Source organism: Coregonus lavaretus (assembly GCF_964263955.1).
Source record: "Coregonus lavaretus genome assembly, chromosome: 28".
NCBI lineage: Eukaryota > Metazoa > Chordata > Actinopteri > Salmoniformes > Salmonidae > Coregonus > Coregonus lavaretus.
In genome coordinates, this window is record NC_140015.1 from 26,173,590 (window position 1) to 26,199,300 (window position 25,711).

The 25,711-nt window shown below is 41.4% G+C and overlaps 2 protein-coding genes across 2 annotated transcripts; one reads left to right on the forward strand and one right to left on the reverse strand.

The window, feature by feature from the left end:
• Positions 1-648: 648 nt before the first annotated feature.
• LOC311103459 (tumor necrosis factor ligand superfamily member 14-like) lies at positions 649-3,710 on the forward strand. Its single transcript, XM_084145028.1, has 4 exons — positions 649-1,171; positions 2,592-2,619; positions 2,813-2,899; positions 3,116-3,710. The coding sequence occupies exons 1-4, from the start codon at positions 971-973 to the stop codon at positions 3,508-3,510; spliced, it is 711 nt and encodes a 236-aa protein (XP_084001154.1). The 5' UTR covers positions 649-970; the 3' UTR covers positions 3,511-3,710.
• A 10,613-nt stretch (positions 3,711-14,323) lies between these two features.
• LOC311103773 (uncharacterized protein) lies at positions 14,324-21,940 on the reverse strand. Its single transcript, XM_084145424.1, has 4 exons — positions 21,548-21,940; positions 20,849-20,899; positions 15,025-15,076; positions 14,324-14,911 (listed from the first exon to the last, which is right to left on the reverse strand). Exons 1-4 carry the CDS (start codon positions 21,725-21,727, stop codon positions 14,547-14,549), a joined length of 648 nt encoding a protein of 215 aa, XP_084001550.1. The 5' UTR covers positions 21,728-21,940; the 3' UTR covers positions 14,324-14,546.
• Between the last annotated feature and the right edge of the window lie 3,771 nt (positions 21,941-25,711).

Consider the following 25,711-nt stretch of genomic DNA (forward strand, 5'->3'; position numbering starts at 1 on the left):
TGAATGTGTGACAAGCATGCTGAAGCTAATTAGGAACACCCCTGCTGTGTACATTTTAGCAACTTCCTGACAAAGTAAACTCCAATTCATCTCCAAGTGCCAAGCAGGGATGCAAGCAGAGACCCATTTTTGCAGTCTTTGGTATGACTTGGCCGGGGATCGAACTCCCAACCTTCCAATCTCCGGGCGGACAAAGCATGGTCCTGACAATGCATGTGGTAAAAAAACAAAAAAACATGAAAAGTCTTAACAACACAAGAATAACAATACAATGAACCATATGTTGTTGTTTTTTACTAGAAGCTGCACTGTAAAGGAACATGAATATGTTGGTCTAATCATGATTTTATTGTTTTTGCTTGTAGAGTAGACAGTAGACCTATCTCTACCAGATCAGAAACTCGTCATGAGAGTGGCTGAGAGTGAGAACAGAGAGGAAGTGTGAACAGAGAGACAACGTATTGCGTATCTCCATGCATGCTGTAGTAGGCTAGTGTGGGAGGTTGTAGTGGGGAGGTGATCATTCACAGTGCATGGTCACTCTATAGGATGCTCATTTGCATTTGCCTTGCTCTATCTGACTGATTGAAACTTAACACCAGAGGTAACAGTTCTCTCTCTGTTAAGATTTTGTTTGGTTAAGACAAGTTTTGCTTTCTGTGACTACTCTTTGGGGAGGTAGTCGTTTCTGTGAAGGATTTCCAGATTTCACATATCTGGAGGTGGCTTTTATTTCTTCCACTACTGTGTGTCTTGTCTTGTCTGCCGACAAGACGACCTGAGGAGTCATACTGTACAACCCACACTAGTGCTTGGTCTTTTACTCTAGGACCAAATCTCTCTGTGTCTCTCGTTGTGTGCTGGGACCCCTGGTGCGTGGACCTCACTCGGGTACAACTTGACTATCTCTTGGAGGATCCTTTTTCAGTTCCTTATAATCTCTGATCGGATAGATAACTTTGTGGACATTATGGCTGAGGGTGGTGTCCCGTACCCCTCCGTGTTCATGGTGGATAGCCATGCAGCCTACCCACCTCTGCCCCCCAAACCGAGACCTCCTGGTCGGGGTGGTGTGACCCAGAGCCTGCTGTTCCTGCTGGTTGGGCTGGCTCTGTGTGGCTTGGCCATAGAGGCCTGCTTCATCTACCACCTCTACTCCACACAGGGATCTGTGAGTATTATCACCATGATGTGGCTGTCTACCCTTGTCTCCGTCTCCGTCTCTGTTCCATCTCCCTCAACACCTGAGAGTCTCTTGTCACACATCGCTCTCTCTCACACTACATATATCTAGTAACAACTATGCATTCTTTCTACTGTGTTCTTTCATCTCTCACTGTTTTATTTTCCCCAATCTCTGTCTCGCTGTCAACCCCACAATCTATACACTATTCTCAGAAACATATTTTTTTAACTCCAAAATGAAAGTGAATACATTTTCACAATGTCATTAATTGATGTGTTCTTTCTCTCTCTACAAGAAATGTGTACAACCCATTTGTATCATCATATGGGAAATATTTTGTATTTATTTATTTCATAGTCGCAGTCGACAAGACTGAATTTATGCAGAATGCACAGTTACATTAAGACAATACTTTAAATACACAAGACACTACATTCAATTAATAAAGTCCTATATATTATAATTACAATTTAAAAGTCATATTTGGTTATCCCGATCTCAATGTATTTTGTACAAAGTAGTAATTTACTGTTGGCTTTTAGCTTTTGTTCATGTACTCCATTTGTATTATGGCAGTATCTTGGTTCAGAATAGAGCAATGTGTGGTGATATGTCACTTGGAGTATTGGAACCATGCTACAATTGGTTGTTTTGTTAGACTATGATTGTGAAATAATTTTCCATGTCTATAGGGAAGAGAAACAAATATTAACTTCCGAGTTAACAGTGCATTATTCACCACGATGTAGGTTTTTTGTCGTGTCAATTTTGCTTTACGTACAAACAGGTCTCATGACAACACAGCATTCTAGTCAAGTTCTGTCATGGTCAGCAGTTTCTTTCCCAAAGTTGGAGTTGGGATTCCCCTTGATATACGCATTAAACAGTTTTATTCATATTTGTACATTTGGCAACAGTTGAGATGGAGAAGTATCTCAGAATTGGGCATCATTTCAGAGAATATGAATGTTCAGTGACGTACCTTGCTGGAGCAGGGGCCAGCATTCCGTGTTCCACAGAAATGGTTGGTTGGTCAGGTGCTTGTGGTTACGTTGAGCTTTATGTGACATCATTTCCCCTAACCCAGTCTAGTGGCAATGGTGCAGTAGTTTATTGGGAAGAGGAGAGAGCTAGCCTCTCGCTGCATGCACATGTACTGACAGGGGAAGACAGGGGGTAGGGTGGTCTGGTATGGGATGGGTGGTCTACTTTGTTTAATTACCAAAAACCATAAGCTGTTCTGTTTATCTTTCCTCCGTATCATCTAATACAATGTAAAGGTCACATTGCTTAAGGCCTAAAGAACCACTTAAATATGAACAAATGAACAGTCTCACACATGCCTGTTCTGTATTACCACAAACCTCTGTGTTCAATATGATTATATCTCTTTTCTCAAATGCAGGCAGGGTCAGCTCGTATGAGTATCCAAGGTATGTCCCAGACTATATATTTTTATCTTGTTCAAACACCGTGACAAAATGACAAGGGACTCATCTTTGGTAGAAGAAGATACTGTATATATTGTATCCCTCCTGCGAGTATACACATTTGATTGATTAAGTTCTGAATCATTCACTTTCTAAAATGCACATCACATCAACATAAACTTTGTTCCCAAAACAGACCAAGAGGCCATTCCGAAGGAAGTTCCCCCAACTTCAAGACCAAACCCTGTTGTGTTGCCTTCAAAACCTGTTGCACATCTGACAGGTAAGAGCATCATCACTAAGCCATTGCAACTACACACAACCCTTTATATTAATGTTTCTCAGTCATTGGTCATGACAGAAAAAGGGTGAAATAAAGTATGTAGTAGAACATAAGATAGTATGGTGTATGAAATAGTACATGAAAATAAATGGAAATGAGCTCTTATAACAGAAAACAACAACTTTTGCCACATATTGTCCTGTTTTTGTTCTCCAGCTGGACCTCAAGCACCCCATGGAGATGGAGTCTTGGTATGGGATATGCAGCCACAACCGCTCCTCCATGAAATGGAGTACAAAGATGGTAAGCTTGTCATCCAGAAGGAAGGGTACTACTACGTCTACTCTAAGGTCTTCTTCAGTGAGGTCAATGGTGCATTCACACATTCGGTCTGCAAAACTACTCCACGGTACCTTGGGAAGGACATTGAACTGCTTAAGTCCAGGAGATATCACCCCAAGTCTGGGAAAATGATGTCCACATCAAACAGCTACCTGGGAGGGGTGTTCCACTTCTTTGACGATGACTCCATCTTTGTCAAAGTGAAAAATGTCACTCAAGTTCGGATACACTATTCCACTGAGAACGTGTTTGGTATCTATATGATATAATACGCCTGGGGTTGATGATAAAGATACTTTTTTTTAGATAGCTGGCTGATTATCATTGGTTTAAGGCATAATAATATTGTAGGCCAATGTACATGTCATTTTGCTAAGCAGGGCCTTCCCCCTTCCCGGCACACCATCATTTTCTGTAAACAAATCCTTGCACCGGGATGCAATTTGATGCGTGGTAAATTTACTGTAGAAGAAAAAGCCCCTTTATATTAAAGCCATAATACAGTTGAGCTGAATCGTTTTTAGGATTTCCACTCATGGGGATTTTTTTTTAACAGGGTTGGAAAAAAATTAGCCTTTTAATAGCGCATTTCATGCAATTCTACGTCATTTACATGACAGAAGACATTAGATGAATATTTTTTAATACCACACAAATTATCGAAATGAGTGGCTACTCTGACACTGACAAACATAGATCAATCTGGTCTTGAATTCAAACAAACAATGGCCCAGGCCAATGAAGCGACACACAGATTGTACAATATTAGGAGGCAATATATTTACAGTATATATATCATAGGCTACAGTAGGCTACTAAATAAAATGTGCAGTAGCACACTGACTCACCTAATGATAAAGATGAAGCCATAGGCTACTCACGGTGATGGCCGATGCGCTAGTTGTGGCAAAAGCCTATCTCAAGATAAGCTACTTTGAAAAACAGTGCTGCTGTTAGCTACAAATTGGGAGTTATATTGGTTATACAGACAGATTAGTCTTCTCTTTTCAACAGTAGGCATTTGCTTTCCAAACGGTGTGTTTTTCCCAAGATTTAATTTTGAAATCTGCAAAAGGCAAACCGACAGCTGCAGCCAACCATTGAAATATAATCCAAAGATGTCAGTTCCCATTCAAGTCAGAACTGGCATCCATTGCTAGTGTACCAATGAGTTTAACAGTCAAATTGTCAGGGTAAGAGGTTACAAAACACTTCAATGGATTATATGTCTATGGCCACAATGTAACAAGCTGCAGCCTATACAGTGAGGGGAAAAAAGTATTTGATCCCCTGCTGATTTTGTACGTTTGCCCAATGACAAAGACATGATCAGTCTATAATTTTAATGGTAGGTTTATTTGAATAGTGAGAGACAGAATATCAACAACAAAAAATCCAGAAAAACGCATGTCAAAAATTTGATAAATGTATTTGCATTTTAATGAGGGAAATAAGTATTTGACCCCCTCTCAATCAGAAAGATTTCTGGCTCCGAGGTGTCTTTTATACAGGTAACGAGCTGATATTAGGAGCACACTCTTAAAGGGAGTGCTCCTAATCTCAGTTTGTTACCTGTATAAAAGACACCTGTCCACAGAAGCAATCAATCAATCAGATTCCAAACTCTCCACCATGGCTAAGACCAAAGAGCTCTCCAAGGATGTCAGGGACAAGATTGTAGACCTACACAAGGCTGGAATGGGCTACAAGACCATCGCCAAGCAGCTTGGTGAGAAGGTGACAACAGTTGGTGCGATTATTCGCAAATGAAAGAAACACAAAAGAACTGTCAATCTCCCTCGGCCTGGGGCTCCATGCAAGATCTCACCTCGTGGAGTTGCAATGATCATGAGAACGGTGAGGAATCAGCCCAGAACTACACGGGAGGATCTTGTCAATGATCAAAGGCAGCTGGGACTATAGTCACCAAGAAAACAATTGGTAACACACTACGCCGTGAAGGACTGAAATCCTGCAGCGCCCACAAGGTCCCCCTGCTCAAGAAAGCACATATACAGGGCCGTCTGAAGTTTGCCAATGAACCTCTGAATGATTCAGAGGAGAACTGGGTGAAAGTGTTGTGGTCAGATGAGACCAAAATTGAGCTCTTTGGCATCAACTCAACTCGCCGTGTTTGGAGGAGGAGGAATGCTGCCTATGACCCCAAGAACACCATCCCCACCGTCAAACATGGAGGTGGAAACATTATGCTTTGGGGGTGTTTTTCTGCTAAGGGGACAGGACAACTTCACCGCATCAAAGGAACGATGGACGGGGCCATGTACCGTCAAATCTTGGGTGAGAACCGCCTTCCCTCAGCCAGGGCATTGAAAATGGGTCGTGGATGGGTATTCCAGCATGACAATGACCCAAAACACATGGCCAAGGCAACAAAGGAGTGGCTCAAGAAGAAGCACTTTAAGGTCCTGGAGTGGCCTAGCCAGTCTCCAGACCTTAATCCCATATAAAATCTGTGGAGGGAGCTGAAGGTTCGAGTTGCCAAACGTCAGCCTCGAAACCTTAATGACTTGGAGAAGATCTGCAAAGAGGAGTGGGACAAAATCCCTCCTGAGATGTGTGCAAACCTGGTGGCCAACCAGAAGAAACATCTGACCTCTGTGATTCCCAACAAGGGTTTTGCCACCAAGTACAAAGTCATGTTTTGCAGAGGGGTCAAATACTTATTTCCCTCATTAAAAGGCAAATCAATGTATACATTTTTTGACATGCGTTTTTCTGGATTGCTTTGTTGTTATTCTGTCTCTCACTGTTCAAATAAACCTACCATTAAAATTATAGACTGATCATGTCTTTATCAGTGGGCAAACGTACAAAATCAGCAGGGGATCAAATACTTTTTTCCCTCACTGTATTTGGGGCGCATGACCTTGCTGACTGTAGGCATACCAGTAACTGCCAAAATAAAGGAAACACTTGAGTAAACACGGAATACAAGGTATACAGAATGTTATGGTGTGGGGTACATTTTCCTGGCATGGTTTACGTCCAGTTGTAGAATCAGTGCCAAGGCGCATTGAAGCTGTTCTGGCAGCTCATGGTGGAGCAACAGCCTTTTAAGACACTTTTTGTTGGTGTTTCCTTAATTTTGGCAGATATCTGTATGTGCTTGTGATAAATCTTAATCCATAGTTATTTTTTTAATAAACTATTTATCTTCTGTGGCTAAATTATGCTCGCTGGTGTATTTTGAACATTGAGAGCGGGCTCCTGTGGTTGGATAAAACATTATATATAGATATATATATATAAACATTCTTCTTTTTTTTTTTTTTCTTCTCTTGGGCCCACTACGGGCTTGGGCCCAGTCCCTGACTCAAACAATCGACCAGTCATATTTATTTATTCTGCATTTTTTTATTAGATTTTTTTATTAATCAATTACCCAATCAAGACAGGGGTACCCACGTGGGCCCCGTACCTCCTCTCCTCCCCCATCTGATGATTAGCAGAGCGGCAGCAGGCAGCAGCTACACTCATTGAGAGCGGGCACCTGAGTCTGTAGTGAAAAAGTATAAAATATATGCTACATATATAATATACACCGTCTATATTTCCTTAATAATTAAACAAATTAAAAACACACAAACAAATGTGCTGCTTCTTGGGCCCCCCATGGGCCTGGACCAGGTGTTTCAGCCCCGGTAAACCCCTGCATTATCCGGCCCTGTTGCTAAGGTAAATCATAAAATCGGAAACAATTATAATATATTGATTGATTTTGCTTTTGCAGAACACATACATTTTTGGTGGTGAAAGTGAAAGTGCTGAATATTCTTCAGTTAACATTATTAGGGATGTTTGTATTCACTCAGTTACTTCTCTTTTGTAAGTAGGGTTGTTGTTATTGACGGGGGTTTTGGTCAGAAGGTAACACATTATGTTGATAGCCCGCCCTCAAGAACAAGAATGAAAGAACTGTGTGAACGTTACCTCTGCGTGTTTGTGTTCAACACATATGCACAGACTATCAGCTCTTTATACTCTTACTTGTTTGTTATATTAACCTGATTAGAAATAATATATCCATAATAGTATAAGGAAATATGTTGTATAGATATAGAGAAAAATATTTAGATATTTAGATAATTCTAAACAGAGATATGTAGATATATTCTACATTATTGAAACGATTTAGGAATACCTGATATTCAGGTAAATTGCATGTAAGCCACCTCATTGTGATCATGATAAGGTCAAATGTTGGACTATCCATTTCCCTCTTTGTATACCGCCATAAAATGATCAAGTAATTAACTAATTTCAATTCCCTCGACAGTGCAGCACATGAATGTTTGTCGGCGTCCTAGAAAAACCTTGTATTTCACTTTCTTGTGATTTTTATTTATTTAACATTTTATAAAAATTAAGAGTAGTCATTGTCCTCCATGTAGGCCTACCGAATAAAGGGCCTAATCAACTTCCATATATAGTGAGAGATCTAAAAAATATACAAGTTTGTTTTCTTCTTCTTGGACGCCAACGCTATGCAAGCAGTAGGCTATAGCTGTACCACATACTGTGTATTTTGTATATTCCATCCTGCAAATATTCAAGTAAATAAATGTTTCATTTTTAAAAAAATCTTTCTTACAATTCTGTGTGAGCATTATTTGTTACTTTAATTGATCCACAAAAGTATATGCATGCAGGCATGTAATCACAAATGGACATACAGAGTCATAATGTAACTACAGGGCTTCTGTGCTGGAACTGAGTCTAGAGCGTGGCTTCAGAAGCAGCGGATGCTGCACCCACTCAGTTGCATTTTAGACAGTCAGCCTGCGACCACACCGAGGTGAAAACCACGTCTCTTTTCACCGTCCCCCATCCCCAACAACCCACCTGCGTTACAGTGAAGCATATAATTCCCCCCTATACAGAGTGTCTTTCATTTCTGCTCCATTTTACTGACATATAGGACAAATACCTCAGAGGTAATAGATAAGAGTATGGTATGCGACCTGAGTATATGACAGTACAGTGCCTTGCAAAGTATTCATCCCCCTTGGCGTTTTTTCTATTTTGTTGCATTACAACCTGTAATTTAAATTGATTTTTATTTGGATTTCATGTAATGGACATGCACAAAATAGTCCAAATTGGTGAAGTGAAATGAAAAAAAGAACTTATTTCAAAAAATTCTAAAAAATAAATACCGGAAAAGTGGTGCATGCATATGTATTCACCCCCTTTGCTATGAAACCCCTAAATAAGATCTGGTGCAACCAATTACCTTCAGAAGTCACATAATTAGTTAAATAAAGTCCACCTGTGTGCTATCTAAGTGTCACATGATCTGTCACATGATCTCAGTATATATACACCTGTTCTGAAAGGCCCCAGAGTCTGGAACACCACTAAGCAAGGGGCACCACCAAGCAAGCGGCACAATGAAGACCAAGGAGCTCTCCAAACAGGTCAGGGACAAAGTTGTGGAGAAGTACAGATCAGGGTTGGGTTATAAAAAAATATGTTTTTCATGGGCAGGGACTGGGAAACTGGTCAGAATTGAAGGAATGATGGATGGCGCTAAATAAAGGGAAATTCTTGAGGAAACCTATTTCAGTCTTCCAGAGATTTGAGACTAGGATGGAGGTTCACCTTCCAGCAGGACAATGACCCTAAGCATACTGCTAAAGCAACACTTGAGTGGTTTAAGGGGAAACATTTAAATGTCTTGGAATGTCCTAGTCAAAGCCCAGACCTCAATCCAATTGAGAATCTGTGGTATGACTTAAAGATTGCTGTACACCAGCGGAACCCATCCAACTTGAAGGAGCTGGAGCAGTTTTGCCTTGAAGAATGGGCAAAAGTCCCAGTGGCTAGCTTGTAGAGACATACCCCAAGAGACTTGCAGCTGTAATTGCTGCAAAAGGTAGCTCTACATGCATAGAGATGATTATCTTGTTTCCCTGACCTGATTAACTTGTTTCCTGGTGATAGAGAGGAGAAGACTGCACTGTGCAGGTTTTAGAGCAATGCTTTAACCACATTTGATCACAGCTTTAATTTTATTTCCCTATCAAAAGTATCTGACCTCATAGATTGAAAACACGTAACAAAATGCATTTCCAATGTCTCTCCTAACCGGCTCTGCATTTCCTATTTGATGTGTGTACTCTGTTTCTATTCTGCAGGGCTCATTTGTCAAAGAGACCTGGGCCTCAACATGAATCCCTGTTCAAATAAAGGCTAAATGAAACATTTATTCTATTAAATCACATGCATTCACACTCACATTATGCAAATACTGTACCTATATATTCATACAGTACTTTCACTCACTCACACTCTAGAGTGCAGCTTGTTTTTGTCCTCCTGAGAACATCTTTCTGTCTTTGTCTTTGTCTTTCCTCTCACCTTTGTCCTATTCTAAGAAGCAGCTCTTTGAGGTCTCCCACAGTGCAGGCGTGTGTTGTGTATTAGTAAACTGAAGAGGAAGTGGAGGAGGGGGGTTCTGGGTGCTGGCTGGGGGCGATGCAAGCAGCTCAGTACATCTATTGTTTCGCTGATTCATGGCCTTTCTCTCTCTGGAAGTTTCCAACCCATGAACTGGAGACAAGTACATTTACGAACCAAGTAGGGTGCGTGTGAAGGGGGGTAGATGAACAGTTAATATGATATTCATTCCCATCCCCCTCAGTAGTCAATACTACATTGATCCAAATGTTTGTTTAATCAAAAACACTTGTGTCACTGTTCTGGTATGAACTTGGCTGGTGTTTCTCCAGGTCTAATTTCAATCATACGAATGTCTAATTAGGTGATCACAAAGTCTGCATCCCAAATGGCATCACATTCCCTATATAGTGCACTACTTTTGACCATAGGGCTCTGGTCAAAAGTATTGCACTATATATAGGGAATAGGGTATCATTTGGGACACATCCTGACTTAGGCCTACAGATAAAATCAGCATGTTGAGACATGTCATAATGTTACAGTGTACAGGTGTACGACTGAGTCCATACATGAGTCATCACCACATCTTTAGCCTTCAGTGGTCTAACCATGCCCGGTAACTCTGTGGTGGAGATGGAAAGATAGAGATGACTGTATGAGATGCAGTTGGATTTTCAAGTTCTTACTGTTCTTGACTACTTATCCTGTCCTTAATGGCTCAGCTAAGCATGTGGAACATTTAGGCCTATAGCAGTCATTTCATCTGAAGTCATCAACCAACCTTGAAGTGGAAGATTTATGAAGGAATATCATCTATACAATAGGCCTATAGCAGTTGGAAGAGGCAACACAGTCACATTTGTCAGTTAGTTTTATGGATCATGTGTTTCCTACAACCTTTGGAAATACCTGGGTTGAGAGAGATCTTGTGGCTTGTAATGTAGGTGCAAATCCAGGGCAGAAAAAGTAAAGGTCACATTGGCAGTGAATCCTTGTGTGACCCTAGAAAATAAATGTGGTCCTACTTAAAGCTAAACACTGCTCCCTGGTGTCTCCTTCTAATACAACAGCATCTTATTCTATATCGAACAAAACAGAGAATGGATCATTGTATCCAATTTGTGTTGGCACATATTCCATTTGAGTTAATATGTACAGTAAAATATATTTATTTTGTTAAATATGAACATTGCATATTGAGGTACCTAACCCTAATTTGGTTCAGGGGCGCTGTACTATTTGGGCTGACCCTGTAAAACAACACATTTCACTGCACCTATCCTGTGTATGTGACACAGGATAGGTGCAGTGGGGTGGGGTGAGGAAGGGGGGGGGGGGGGGCCCAACTATGAACATATTCTACAAATGTCTGGAACTCTGTTGGAGGGATGCCACACCATTCTTCCACAAGAAATTCCGTAATTTGGTGTTTTGTTGAAGGTGGTGGAAAAAGCTGTTTCAGGTGCTGCTCCAGCATCTCCATAATTGTTCAATTGGATTGAGATCTGGTGACAGAGACACACACACACACACACACACACACACACACACTTTAAACCCCCATATGCTACCCCAATATTCCCCTCTTTCAAAGTCACTGAGATCTCTTCTTCTAGCCATAGTAGCCAAAATAATGGGCAACTGGGCATTTTTATACATGACCCTAAGCATGATGGGATGTTTTAATTGCTTAATTAACTCAGGAACCACACCTGTGTGGAAGCACCTGCTTTCAATATACATTGTATCCCTCATTTACTCAAGTGTTCCCTTTATTTTGTCAGTTGTGCCATGCCATGATGAATGTGTTCCACAGTGTGAGATATGTGGTGAGTATCATTTCACAGTTGGGTTGCATGATTTCATATGCTCTCTCCAGAAACATTGTCACGCGAACTATGAATTCTGGATAATTACATTTGCATGTTTCAATATCATTTTCCATTGACTGGGAGAGACAGAGCGTTATTGAGAGAGATGGAAAAAGAAAGAGAGAGACAAGAGAGAAAGTAAGTGATGGGAGAGAGATATAGAAAGAAAAAAGAAATAGAAAGAGAGAGAGAGATAGAAAGAGAGAAATAGAAAGAGAGAGATAGAAAGAGAGAGATAGAAAGAGAGAGATAGAAAGAGAGACAGAGGGATAAGATAAGAGCAAATAAACATTTTGAGGAAACTTTCATGATGACGTCTTTGTGTGTGGAAATAAGAAGCAGAGGCGACCCGGACCACACACAAAACACTTTCTCTCTCGTGTGGACTTGGCCATACCTCCTGTCTTTAACCTCACATCCGGCAGTGGAAAGTCATCACATTTAGAAACCTAGTCTAGGCTTCAACATGTAACCTCTCCAAGGAGTGGGTGGACGCTAGTCTCTGATCTCTGTCTGCGTGGGACAGCATCCTGGATAAACTCACAGCGTAATCGGAACCCGTGGTTTTAACAGCTAATGCTACAATGGTTAGAAAGATGTAAGGTTATCATTGAAATTGAAAAAATAAAAAACTAACGACTGGAAAAAATGTGTGTTGTGTCTGGGTTGTGATGAGTAATGTTACGCTACACAACCCTTTCCCTGCAAAGATATAAGTAAATCATATCACTGATTTGATGTGTTGTGTGGTACTTCTGTGACGGTTTACAATATAAGCCAATATAACGTCTTCTGTACTTAGCTCTCAGCCACTGGAGGGTCTGTTCCTCGACAGCATAGCTAAAGGGAGGGCCCTTCAATGTATTATTCATCCAAGGTGTGGGGAATACACTGTAAAGACCTCCTACTTTCACTTGATCTCTGGGTTCTCATGGTTCAGTAACTCACAAGACTATACAGATGTAGGATCTTAATTTGAGCCAGTTGGCTACAGCAGGAAAATAATCCCTTAGCACCAGGAAATTTGAATTATTATGTGGATTATAATTAATGGACATTTTTGTAGGGAAATCAAGTCTGACATTTCAGTGAAGAAATTACAAACTTCAGAAGCCTTTTTAAACCTCAAATACACTACAAGTTCTCCTGCAACAGGGTAATCAAATTAAGATCCTATATGACCCTTATTTCACTTTGTTGGTAATGATACACATCTGGTGGTTTCACATCTGCTTATAACATAGCTCTCACCCCCCACAGCGTTGGTATGACACCATTATACTTAATCTAGTTGTGGTCTATTTTCATATAACTTAGTCCTAATTTCTGTAATTGTGGCTTCAACAAATAAATGTAAAGGTGAAATAAAAGCCATATGCAAGTCAAATACTGTGCTTTATTTGTTTGGAGAAAAAAAAATACATTCCAGTGCTTTCTTAATATAATAGATTACATTCATGTTTCCCAGCGGGAACTTCAGTTGTGGTATTCAAAACAACGTAATTTTTTTTTTTAGTTTATTTGGCGCTATAAAGTCGGTCACACAGTAGCTAGGTTTCCATCCAATTTGCAATAGACTTTCATGCGAATATTCTAAAATCTGCATAAAACGATATGCGCATTTTCCAACCAGAGATGTTTCCATCAAACATACTTTTTGTGGATGAAAGACTGTGCTTGAGAACGTAGTGCACATAAAAATAACTTTTGCTATTAAATTCTCATGTAGCCTACCGAATGAAAAATACAAGTTAAATGGGTTTCCATCACATTCCTCTACTTATGGAGTAGGAAATGTGCCCGCTCTGGTCTTGGCACATGCGCTCTAGCCAACAGCTCGCAGATAGAGTGCGGTAGGCTACCTACATTATGAGATTATTGGATAAGAGCGATATTATTTGTATTTGTCAAAAGGCAGCCAAGAATCGATCATCATCACCAGAATAAAACCCTCGATACCTTGCACATTCACCACCCTGTGAAGTTCATCATAATTTATTTTATCTGTAGACTAATAAACTGCATGCTTTCCCGAGTCGTAGTGGGAGGACCACACAATGTATCGTTGCGTGACTCCAAGTTTACTTCGATATGATGGTTATTACATCAATATATGCGCATAAAGGCGCCATTTTCTCGCATAACACAAAAATATATCACCTTGTCTAGCGTATTTTGTTTTGTCTAGATTTGGAACGTTTACCGAAACATTTTCTGTTTCCATCAGGCTTGCCATTAAATGTTTTATCTGACGTACTTTACTAGCATAAAAAAGGTTGAATGGAAACCTGGTTAGTGACATATATTCATTGGTTATCTCTACATCTCATCTTACTACATACTCAAAATGTCCTTCAAAATAGAAATAGAAAATAAATAAGAAGAAAATAATAAGATAATATTGTAATAAGGCATAAATAGGTAAAAAATACTAATATTTTAAATACAAAGCAATATGCAAATATTAAACATTAAAGATATGTTGATACTGTGCATTCTCTCAACAACCCTGTGCACATGACTTGATAAGACAATCCCCTCATTCATAGCTTTAAAAAAAATATAATAATCGATAATCTTGAGGGATAAACAAAACGTTACTTCATCCAAGAGAGCAAAATGCTAAAGTAACAATACAACCCATAACCCATTATGGCCAATAGTTTTAAACATATTTTTCCAACATTACAAGACACATCAGTAGAATTCTGCAGCTCAAAACCAGTTGGAAGGCTAGGTAGAGTATAAAGGAGTGGAATAATCTTATTTGATGAGCAGGGAGTCCGACTGAATCAGTTTCAGTCAAATATATCCATCCCTTGTGACAGTGTCTCCCACATGGTCTTCCCCACTACATCTCTCTGACAGGTGGTGGGATGATGTATTGACCCCAGTTGACCCCAGATCCCCAGGATCTATTCAATCAACCCCTAACAAATGACTTAAATATCTAGCCCCCAGCATGTGTCTATGAAGACGGGAGGGTCTATATCCAATTGAATCTACAGATATCATCTTGACCCTATGATGCCCAGGTATGTGGCGGTGTGGGTGGTGTTGATCCTGGCATGAGGGGAGACGGTGACTGTGAGGATGTCAGAGGCTGCTAGATCCACAACCTTGCCCAGGAACCCTGTGCTGAGGGAGGTGTTGGTTATCCTTCCCTCCAGCAGGACTCCGTTGGTCTTGTTCACTCTCACTATGTACTGTCCAGACACCTCCTGGGGCTTGAGTGTCTCCAGAGTCACCTGAAGGTACAGGAAGTAACAACCATCCTGGCTGATGGTCAGGGATCCGCCATTTAGGGAGGCAACATTCTTCGCCTTGGACTGCGTCTTCCACTTGATCACACTTTTCGCCCCTGAGACCCCATCGACTGTGGATGATAAGTTGAAAACTGGCATTAGTAATGTGGCAAGAGTTGGAATATAAATTAATTGTGACTACATTTAAAAACTCAATGAGACTGAACGTTCAAAGAACTTTCACCGTCAAAGGTGAGCATTTGCCATGGCACTCTTGGTGACTCCAGGAGAATGCTCTGTGGAGACAGACAGAATTCATAATTAGTCACTAATCTTTCTACTCACTGAAGTAATGGTGGGCATCCCAGCAACACGACTCAAATCCTAACAATAGAACAAAGCAGGGTTGTGGTCAATTCCATTTAAATTCCAGTCAATTCAGAAAGTGATTTTTCTCCTTGAAAAGCATTGAAGATAATTGGAACTGGAATTGGAATTTCAGTGTACTTCCTAAATTGACTGGAATTGAAATAGAATTGACCCCAACCCTGGAACAAAGTATGATCTTCAAACTATCCTGTTTATCTGTGACAGGGTACAAACTACAGCTGTTGTCGATGTTTCCCAGGGAACCCTATTTAGGGAAGCACAGGCAGGAAGGTATAAAAGCACCCCTCAGTAGCTGCAGAGACGGAAAAGGAAGTGAAACACCCAACTTGCTGGGGTTGTGCATGGAGCAATGAAAGTCAATGAACTAAGTAGACCAGACCAGACCAGACCAGATACCATTGCATTGGTGTCTATGGGAGACTGAAACTGACAAAAAATGATTCAATGGTAAATGGCCTGAGTGGAGGAAATGGCGACTGTGCTTGAATCTGAAAGTGCAGCAAGTGAAGTGTGTGATAATGAATGGAAAATAGTGAAATCAAAGAATGGAACAAAATTAGCAAAAGTTGTAGCAGAAGACAAGGATTGGTCCCATAATGCATTTCTTATTAGACTGTGTTTTTTGGACAAGGAGATTCATTTGGGAAATCCATTTGTATATCGAGGACTGTGAAGAAAGCAGTGGGAAAGGTGGATTCAATCAAGGTGACTAGAAGCGGCCTTGTTTTGGTTAATTGTGTTGATGAAGAACAGAAGAAGCGTGCCACGTCTGAAGTAACATGTATTGATCTTCGGTGCAGGGCGCCTGACAAAGGAGTTATAGCTGGAGTCTCGTTGGATATACAGTACCAGTCAAAAGTTTGGACACACCTACTCATTCAAGGGTTTTTCTTTATTTTACTATTTTCTACATTGTAGAATAATAGTGAAGATATCAAAACTATGAAATAACACATATGGAATCATGTAGTAACCAAAAAAGTGTTAAACAAATCAAAATATATTTTATATTTGAGATTCTTCAAAGTAGCCACCCTTTGCCTTGATGACAGCTTTGCACACTCTTGACATTCTCTCAACCAGCTCCATGAGGTAGTCACCTGGAATGCATTTCAATTAACAGGTGTGCCCTGTTAAAAGTTAATTTGTGGAATTTCTTTCCTTCTTAATGTGTTTGAGCCAATCAGTTGTGTTGTGACAAGGTAGGGTTGGTATATAGAATATAGCCCTATTTGGTAAAAGTCCATATTATGGCAAGAACAGCTCAAATAAGCAAAGAGAAGCGACAGTCCATCATTACTTTAAGACATGAAGGTCAGTCAATACAGAACATTTCAAGAACTTTGAAAGTTTCTTCAAGTGCAGTTGCAAAAACCATCAAACGCTATGATGAACCTGGCTCTCATGAGGACTGCCACAGGAAAGGAAGACCCAGAGTTACCTCTGCTGCAGAGGATAAGTTCATTAGAGTTACCAGCCTCTGAAATTGCAGCCCAAATAAATGCTTCACAGAGTTCAAGTAACAGACACATCTCAACATCAACTGTTCAGAGGAGACTGTGTGAATCAGGCCTTCATGGTCGATTGCTGCAAAGAAACCACTACTAAAGGACAACAATAGGAATAAGAGACTTGCTTGGGCCAAGAAACACGAGCGATTGACATTAGACTGGTGGAAATATGTCCTTTGGTCTGATGAGTTCAAATGTGAGATTTTTGATTCCAACCGCTGTGTCTTTGTGAGTCGCAGAGTAGGTGAACGGATATTCTCTGCACGTGTGGTTCCCACCGTGAAGCATGAAGGAGGAGGTGTGATGGTGTGGGGGTGCTTTGCTGGTGACACTGTCTGTGATTTATTTAGAATTCAAGGCATACTTAACCAGCATGGCTACCACAGCATTCTGCAGCGATATGCCATCCCATCTGGTTTGCGCGTAGTGGGACTATCATTTGTTTTTTTCAATAGGACAATGATCCAACACACCTCCAGGCTGTGTTAGGGCTATTTGACCAAGAAGGAGAGTGATGGAGTGTTGCATCAGATGACCTGGCCTCCACAATCACCCGACCTCAACCCAATTGAGATGGTTTGGGATGAGATGGACCGCAGAGTGAAGGAAAAGCAGCCAAGAAGTGCTCAGCATATGTGGGAACTCCTTCAAGACTGTTGGAAAAGCATTCCAGGTGAAGCTGGTTGAGAGAATGCCAAGAGTGTGCAAAGCTGTCATCAAGGCAAAGGTGGCTACTTTGAAGAATCTAAAATCTAAAATATATTTGTGGAAAATAGTAAAAAATAAAGAAAAACCCTTGAATGAGTAGGTGTGTCCAAACTTTTGACTGGTACTGGATATGACGAGTACCTTAGTCAGAAAATCCCAGGAGTGGTCAGTGCACGTCGCCTGACCCGTAGGGTAAATGGAAGGAAGGAGAAAAGCCTATCGAAATGATTGTTGTTTGAGGAAACTCTACTTGAATATGTGAAGCTTGGATACAGTATGTGAGGTATGTGATGAGAGCATTTGTGTCCAAAGCATTAGTGTGGGAATTGTAAAGGATATGGTCACGTGTCAAATGTTTGCAGACGGGAGAAGTATATTATTGAAGAATCTGTCAATGGAAAATGTAACTGTGGTGGGGATCATTCTCCCGACTTCCTTGAGTGCCCTGTTATAATAATATGCCATTTAGCAGACGCTTTTATCCAAAGCGACTTACAGTCATGTGTGCATACATTTTTACGTATGGGTGGTCCCGGGGATCGAACCCACTACCCTGGCGTTACAAGCGCCATGCTCTACTAATTGAGCTACAGAGGACCACAAGGTTAGGGTGAAGGAGGTCGAGGTGTCAAGGATCAGGGCTGTGCAGCAGATCTCTTATGTGGAGGCGGTGAAGAAAGTCGAAGGAGAAAGAAGCAACAGTGTTGAAGATATGGCGGTGTATGCATTGCAACCAGTTGCTAGTGTTTTAAGTCAATTGAGTTGAGATCTGGATCCACTCATTGTGAAGAAAGTGGATTTTGTGGCATTTATATCCACAGTGATTAATTGTACAGCACAAGTGTCTAAGAAGTCCAAGAAGCTGGACATCATTATATCTGCAGGCGAAGTTGTTGGGCTCCAAGACTTCACGGCAGAAGCACTGCAATGACTATTGTCGCTAGGAAATTTGCATCAAACGATTGGATTTACAGTGAGGGAAAAAAGTATTTGATCCCCTGCTGATTTTGTACGTTTGCCCACTGACAAAGAAATGATCAGTCTATAATTTTAATGGTAGGTTTATTTGAACAGTGAGAGACAGAATAACAACAAAAAAATCCAGAAAAACGCTTGTCAAAAATGTTATTAATTGATTTGCATTTTAATGAGGGAAATAAGTATTTGACCCCCTCTCAATCAGAAAGATTTCTGGCTCCCAGGTGTCTTTTATACAGGTAACAAGCTGAGATTAGGAGCACACTCTTAAAGGGAGTGCTCCTAATCTCAGTTTGTTATCTGTATAAAATAACACCTGTCCACAGAAGCAATCAATCAATCAGATTCCAAACTCTCCACCATGGCCAAGACCAAAGTGCTCTCCAATGATGTCAAGGACAAGATTGCAGACCTACACAAGGCTGGAATGGGCTACAAGACCATCGCCAAGCAGCTTGGTGAGAAGGTGACAACAGTTGGTGCGATTATTCGCAAATGGAAGAAACACAAAAGTCCTGTCATTCTCCCTCAGCCTGGGGCTCCATGCAAGTTCTAACCTTGTGGAGTTGCAATGATCAAGAGAACAGTGAGGAATCAGCCCAGAACTACACGGGAGGATCTTGTCAATGATCTCAAGGCAGCTGGGACCATAGTCACCAAGAAAACAATTGGTAACACACTACGCTGTGAAGGACTGAAATCCTGCAGCGCCCGCAAGGTCACCCTGCTCAAGAAAGCACATATACAGGCCCGTCTGAAGTTTGCCAATGAACATCTGAATGATTCAGAGGAGAACTGGGTGAAAGTTTTGTGGTCAGATGAGACCAAAATCGAGCTCTTTGGCATCAACTCAACTCGCCGTGTTTGGAGGAGGAGGAATGCTGCCTAGGACCCCAAGAACACCATCCCCACCGTCAAACATGGAGGTGGAAACATTATGCTTTGGTGGTGTTTTTCTGCTAAGGGGACAGGACAACTTCACCGCATCAAAGGGATGATGGACGGGGCCATGTACCGTCAAATCTTGGGTGAGAACCTCCTTCCCTCAGCCAGGGCATTGAAAATGGGTCGTGGATGGGTATTCCAGCATGACAATGACCCAAAACACACGGCCAAGTCAACAAAGGAGTGGCTCAAGAAGAAGTATATTAAGGTCCTGGAGTGGCCTAGCCAGTCTCCAGACCTTAATCCCATAGAACATCTGTGGAGGGAGCTGAAGGTTCGAGTTGCCAAACGTCAGCCTCGAAACCTTAATGACTTGGAGAAGATCTGCAAAAAGGAGTGGGACAAAATCCCTCCTGAGATGTGTGCAAACCTGGTGGCCAACTACAAGAAACGTCTGACCTCTGTGATTGCCAACAAGGGTTTTGCCACCAAGTATTAGTCATGTTTTTCAGAGGGGTCAAATACGTATTTCCCTCATTAAAATGCAAAATCAATTTATAAAATGTTTGACATGCTTTTTTCTGGATTTTGTTGTTGTTATTCTGTCTCTCACTGTTCAAATAAACCTACCATTAAAATTATAGACTGATCATGTCTTTGTCAGTGGGCAAACGTACAAAATCAGCAGGGGATCAAATACTTTTTTTCCCTCACTGTAATACTTTCTTGGGCACTGCTCAGTGACGCAAACAACAAAGTTTCCATCAGAAATGATTACGGACACCATCCAACACCGGACACATGCTGCTAAAACATGTACAGCAACGGGTTGGGTGATTTAATTAATATAGGTGTCTAAATTTGGGCTAGATGTTGCATGACTACCACATTTAGGAATGAATTTGAACTAGTTGCCGCAATTAACACTTACTAATGGGGTATGCCACACGTTCATGATCGTAAAACAGAGATTGAAATTTCAGAGAAGAAAAATCATGAAAAAAGAGAAAGTCGAGAAGACAAGTGGCACAGTGGCATTTCCCTGCATGAGGCTATGATGTTATGACATGTCACCCTTCCCTGCAGTGCGGTGAGGCTGGTGGTTGAGTCCTGTACTGTCTGAGAGCCTGGAGGATGATGAGTCAGACAGAGAAAGCAGGACTGACGAGGTATGACCTAGCCTAGGCTCAGGTCCCTTCCAAGATGCATTCAAGTGTTAGGATTCTATTCAAAATGATCTAATGCAGGGTTTGCCAACTCGGTCCTGGGGCCTCCCAGGGGTGCATGTTTTTGGTTTTTGCCCTAGCACTACAGCACTACAGCACTACAGCACTACAGTAATGTAGTGCTACGGCAAAAGCCAAATGTGCACCCCTGGGAGGCCCCAGGACCGAGTTTGGGAAACCCTGATCTATTGTATATCCTGTCATCATTGGCAGGCCAAGAATATCATGATTATGTTATGACTACTCTCTGTCTTGGAGGAGGCAAAAATGAACAAAATGTTTGCATGGGACATGTTACGACATGTTACGACTTGTTAAAACTTGTTTTGAGGTTGGAAACATGTTTAAACCCATCTTGTGGTTAGCTTACCGGAGATGAGTCTGCTGTGGGTTTTGGAGCTGAAACTATTTCTGACAGAGGCTGGGGGAGGGAGAGATGACAATCGTCATGATATTTCCAATCAGTAACTATGTTGTAAGTAACAACATTTTGTCTGAGCAAAACATTTGTATTCAGTGCTACTCTAGGCTATATGAAACAGTGTTAATGAGATACACACAGTGATAATTCAGTAGCACACACCCAGCCCTTTCATATTGGAGAACAGGGTTCTGATGTCACCAGTACTAAACCACACATAGTGATGCGTTTCCCCCACCAGCTGTGATGCTACTGAAACCACTTCAGAGACTTGTACTCAACAGGTGCAACAGGCAGGTGTTACCACAGCTACAATACACCGCTCTATTTACACACATTGATCCAACTTCATGATCTCATCTTATATTTACACAGTGAGCTACAGTACATATCTCAGATTTAATTCAACTTGATTTCACTAACTATGTCCCTCCCTAAGTCGTGATGGTCAGGGGCTCTTTGTCAATAAAAAATCTAGTATAACTGCACATGACAAACTTCTCACTGTCAACTCTCAGCTAATTTACAACTGTCAATAAATGCATAGGTGATAACCTCACTGACTAGCAACAGCATTAAATAGTTAACACCAGAGAGTGAGTATGTGTAAGTGTGTGTGTGTGTGTCTATGCAGGTTAGCAGTCTTACTGGTACGTGTGGCCTGGTGATGATGAGCAGGGAGATGGAGACCACGTGGCTGACGGTGAGGAGACAGACCCAGAGAAGGAGTCCACTGACCAGGCGCCGCTGGCTCCCCTGGGCCCCGGGGCCATGATGGTGGCAGTTCTCTGAAACCTCACAGCGGTCCATCGACTGCTGCGACATCATCAGTCTGCAACGTCCGGCCGTGGGGGAGAGAGAGGCTCGGGGCAGAGCAACCTCAGTCCCCTGAGATGCAGCAGAGGGAATGCAGGAAGACCGAGAGATGGAGCCGCTGTGTGTTTGTCCTCTTGGCTTCCTCTGCTGTGAAACCTGAGAACACTGCTGTGTGTGTGTTGCGTCTGTTTCCGAGGACGTCTTTATGTCTGTGTTTGGCTCTGTGTTCCTCTGCAGCTGTCCAGGACAGGAGGCAGGTCGGGCTGGTACTTTCCCCCTGAGTGACTGAAGGAAAACAAAGAGACTAGATAACTCTTCACGTAGGGGAATGGCCCTCCTACTATTCACACTACTCTCATAGAGAAAGAGGAACACCACTCACAACCAATGAGAAAGTGAGGGCGTGATAAACATTGACCTTTTAATCAAATGAAAATGAGTCATTCACATCCTTCCCCTACATAGTTTTTACAATATGATTTGTCAGCTACTACTATAAACCAAATCGAACCAATAGATTTTGATAGTGTTATGGCACTGTTCAATGTTTACAAGTCCATTCACTTTTCTGACGTGTCAGTGCGCATTTCACATTATTTTTCTTTCTGCTCAAAAGTACTGTAGTAAAATACAGGTCAAGTCAACATATTCAAAACCCCACTCATCAACACATTAATAAGATGACAGGTTTCAGATGTTTGCATCTCTAAAATCTCCCAGTCTCAGTTGCCTGCCAGGCTGTGCTGTGCACCTCTTATGGTTTCACTTTGGTTACTTGTGGCCGACCTGGGGAAAGTTTCAGGACAACACAACAGGGTTAAGGTGTCAATCTTGGTCTTTGTCATCACTAACCAGGTCAGTGTACTCCAAGGCCAAAGCAACACCTACACAGATGATGACTAGATGGACATTATGGAACAAAAACACTTCCCTAAGTGGGAGTTGGATACTACTATCAGTTTCTAATGTTGTTTAGGTCGAAATGGAAATAACTGACCTTTCCTTTCTTGTGGCTGGAATGCGGGTAAAATAACCATGTTTATCTGATGTCATGGGTCAAGTGCAAAGTACAGATGATCACATGTAGGAATTAGTAACAGTGCCACCCTCGGGCACTCCAGGTAAGTACATGTAAATGATTGACATCTCCCTTTCGTTAGACAATTTTTTCTCAAAACAATGTTTTCAACAATATGCAAACAATAAACTTTGCTTTTTTTTCTTAATAACATAACATAGACATCTCAATTGTCATCACATTGTTATTATCAATGTCTTGTCAATGTTTAATTTGTTTCTTCTATTTTATTTTTTATTTATTTTTCTCAACAGTCTCTGTTTAAACTATAAACACTGACAGATTTCTTATGATATTTTTGGGGGTCTTTTCAGTATAGTCTTTTCAGTACTGGTAGCATTTTGGCATTCTGATATGTCTTCCATAACGAGTTGAATTCACATTACATTGTTGCTTTCCACTGTTTGTTTTGGTGTTGTTGGTGCTGGAGAACACACAGGTGAGTAGTTTTCTTCCAGGCTGATACTTGTTTCAGGTTCTCTTTCCACTGGATAAGGTAAGTCCATTATGGTTTCTGAGTGTGTTGCTTCAAGTGTTTTTAACAGGTGTCTCCGGTTCCTTCTGTAGATTATCTCATTTTGTGTTTGTACTATGTATGACCTTGGCTGGTCATGTTTTCCAAGTAAAATTGATGGTTTCCATTTGTTCTCTTGTCTGATCCTGACTCGTTCTCCTTCCTTCATGACCGAAAGTGCCTTGGTCAAAGTAGTGTTTGCTTGTGATCCTGCTCCTGATCTGCTGATAGAGTCCTGGCTTTAACAATCTCTTTGACTTCGGATCTTTGTCTTCAGCCTCCTTCCCATTAGTAGTTGTGCAGCCTTATTTTCCTAATCAATCTACACACAATACCCCATAATGACAAAGCAAAAACATGTTTTTATACATTAAAAAAAACAAAAAAAAAACAACAACAAATATATCACATTTACATAAGTATTCAGACCATTTACTCAGTACTTTGTTGTAGCACCTTTGGCAGTGATTACAGCCTTGAGTCTTCTTGGGTATGACGTGTCAAGCTTGGCACACCTGTATTTGGGGAGTTTCTCCCATTCTTCTCTGCAGATCCTCTCAAGCTCTGTCAGGTTGGATGGGGAGCGTCGCAGCACAGTTATTTTCAGGTCTCTCCAGAGATGTTCGATCTGGTTCAAGTCCGGGCTCTGGCTGGTCCACTCAAGGACATTCAGAGACTTGTCCCGAAGCCACTCCTGCGTTGTCTTGGCTGTGTGCTTAGGGTCTTTGTCCTTCAGGAAGGTGAACCTTCGCCCCAGTCTGAGGTCCTGAGCGCTCTGGGCAGGTTTTCATCAAGGATCTCTCTGTACTTTGCTCTGTTCATCTTTCCCTCAACCTTGACTAGTCTCCCAGTCCCTGCAGCTGAAAAACATTCCCACAGCATGATGCTGTCATCACCATGCGTCACCGTAGGGATGGTGCCAGGTTTCCTTCAGAGTTGATGCTTGGCATTCAGGCCAAAGAGTTCAATCTTGGTTTCATCAGACCAGAGAATCTTGTTTCTCATGGTCTGAGTCCTTTAGGTGCCTGTTGGCAAACTCCAATTGGGCTGTCATGTACCTTTTACTGAGGAGTGGCTTCCGTCTGGCCACTCTACCATAAAGGCCTGATTGGTGGAGTGCAGCAGTGATGGTTGTCCTTCTGGAAGGTTCTCCCATCTCCACAGAGGAACTCTGTAGCTCATTCAGAGTGACCATCGGGTTCTTTGTCACCTCCGTTACCAAGGCCCTTCTCCCCCGATTTCTCAGTTTGGCCGGGCGGCCAGCTCTAGGAAGAGTCTTGGAAGAATGATGGAGGCCTCTGTGTTCTTGGGGACCTTCAATGCTGCGGAAATATTTTGGTACCCTTCCCCAGACCTGTGCCTCAACACAATCTTGTCTTGGAGCTCTACGGACAATTCCTTCGACCTCATGGCTTGGTTTTTGCTCTGACATGCACTGTCAACTGTGGGACCTTTATATAGACAGATGTGTGCCTTTCCAAATCATGTCCAATCAATTGAATTTACCATAGGTGGACTCCAAAACAGCTGTAGAAACATCTCAAGGATGATCAATGGAAACAGGATGCACCTGAGCTCAATTTCGAGTCTCATAACAAAGGGTCTGAATACTTATGTAAATAAGGTATTTCTGTTTTAGTTTTTTTATACATTTGGAATAATTTGTAAAAACCTGTTTTCAATTTGTCATTATGGGGTATTGTCTGTAGATTAATGAGGAAAACAATCAATTTAATCCATTTCAGAATAAGGCTGTAACATAACAAAATGTGGAAAAAGTCACAAGATGTCTGAATACTTTCCGAATGCATTGTATGTGCTTTTTCCAACAGGTTTGTTCAGTCTGAACTGCTGTCTCAGCTTGGCCATTTGACTGTGGAGATCTAGGGCTCAACGTGACATGTTTGAACTCTCAGCTGGTAGAAAACTCAGACATTTCTTGACTCACCAGCTGTCTTCCATTGTCGGATACAAAACGTTGAGCACCCCATGCCTTGTGAAGATCGGCTTTAGTGCTGTAATGATGTGTTTACTTGTTGTCCCACTGAGCTTATACAGTTGAAGTCGGAAGTTTACATACACTTAGGTTGGAGTCATTAAAACTCGTTTTTCAACAACTCCACAAATTTTTTGTTAACAAACTATAGTTTTGGCAAATCGGTTAGAACATCTACTTTGTGCATGACACAAGTAATTTTTCCAACAATTGTTTACAGACAGATTATTTCACTTATAATTCACTTTATCACAATTCCAGTGGGTCAGAAGTTTACATACACTAAGTTGACTGTGCCTTTAAACAGCTTGGAAAATTCCAGAAAATTATGTCATGGCTTTAGAAGCTTCTGATAGGCTAATTGACATCATTTGAGTAAATTGGAGGTGTACCTGTGGTTGTATTTCA

What these genes read in the sequence shown, in the direction of transcription:
- LOC311103459 (XM_084145028.1), top strand. Translation starts at nt 971, where the DNA reads ATGGCTGAGGGTGGTGTCCCGTACCCCTCCGTGTTCATGGTGGATAGC. An exon ending in AGCTCGTATGAGTATCCAAG is followed by an intron (nt 2,620 to 2,812) that starts GTATGTCCCAGA and finishes TTCCCAAAACAG; the next exon opens with ACCAAGAGGCCATTCCGAAG. An exon ending in ACCTGTTGCACATCTGACAG is followed by an intron (nt 2,900 to 3,115) that starts GTAAGAGCATCA and finishes TTTGTTCTCCAG; the next exon opens with CTGGACCTCAAGCACCCCAT.
- LOC311103773 (XM_084145424.1), bottom strand. Translation starts at nt 21,727, where the DNA reads ATGATGTCGCAGCAGTCGATGGACCGCTGTGAGGTTTCAGAGAACTGC. An exon ending in CCACAGCAGACTCATCTCCG is followed by an intron (nt 15,077 to 20,848) that starts GTAAGCTAACCA and finishes CTGTCTCCACAG; the next exon opens with AGCATTCTCCTGGAGTCACC. An exon ending in GCAAATGCTCACCTTTGACG is followed by an intron (nt 14,912 to 15,024) that starts GTGAAAGTTCTT and finishes TATCATCCACAG; the next exon opens with TCGATGGGGTCTCAGGGGCG.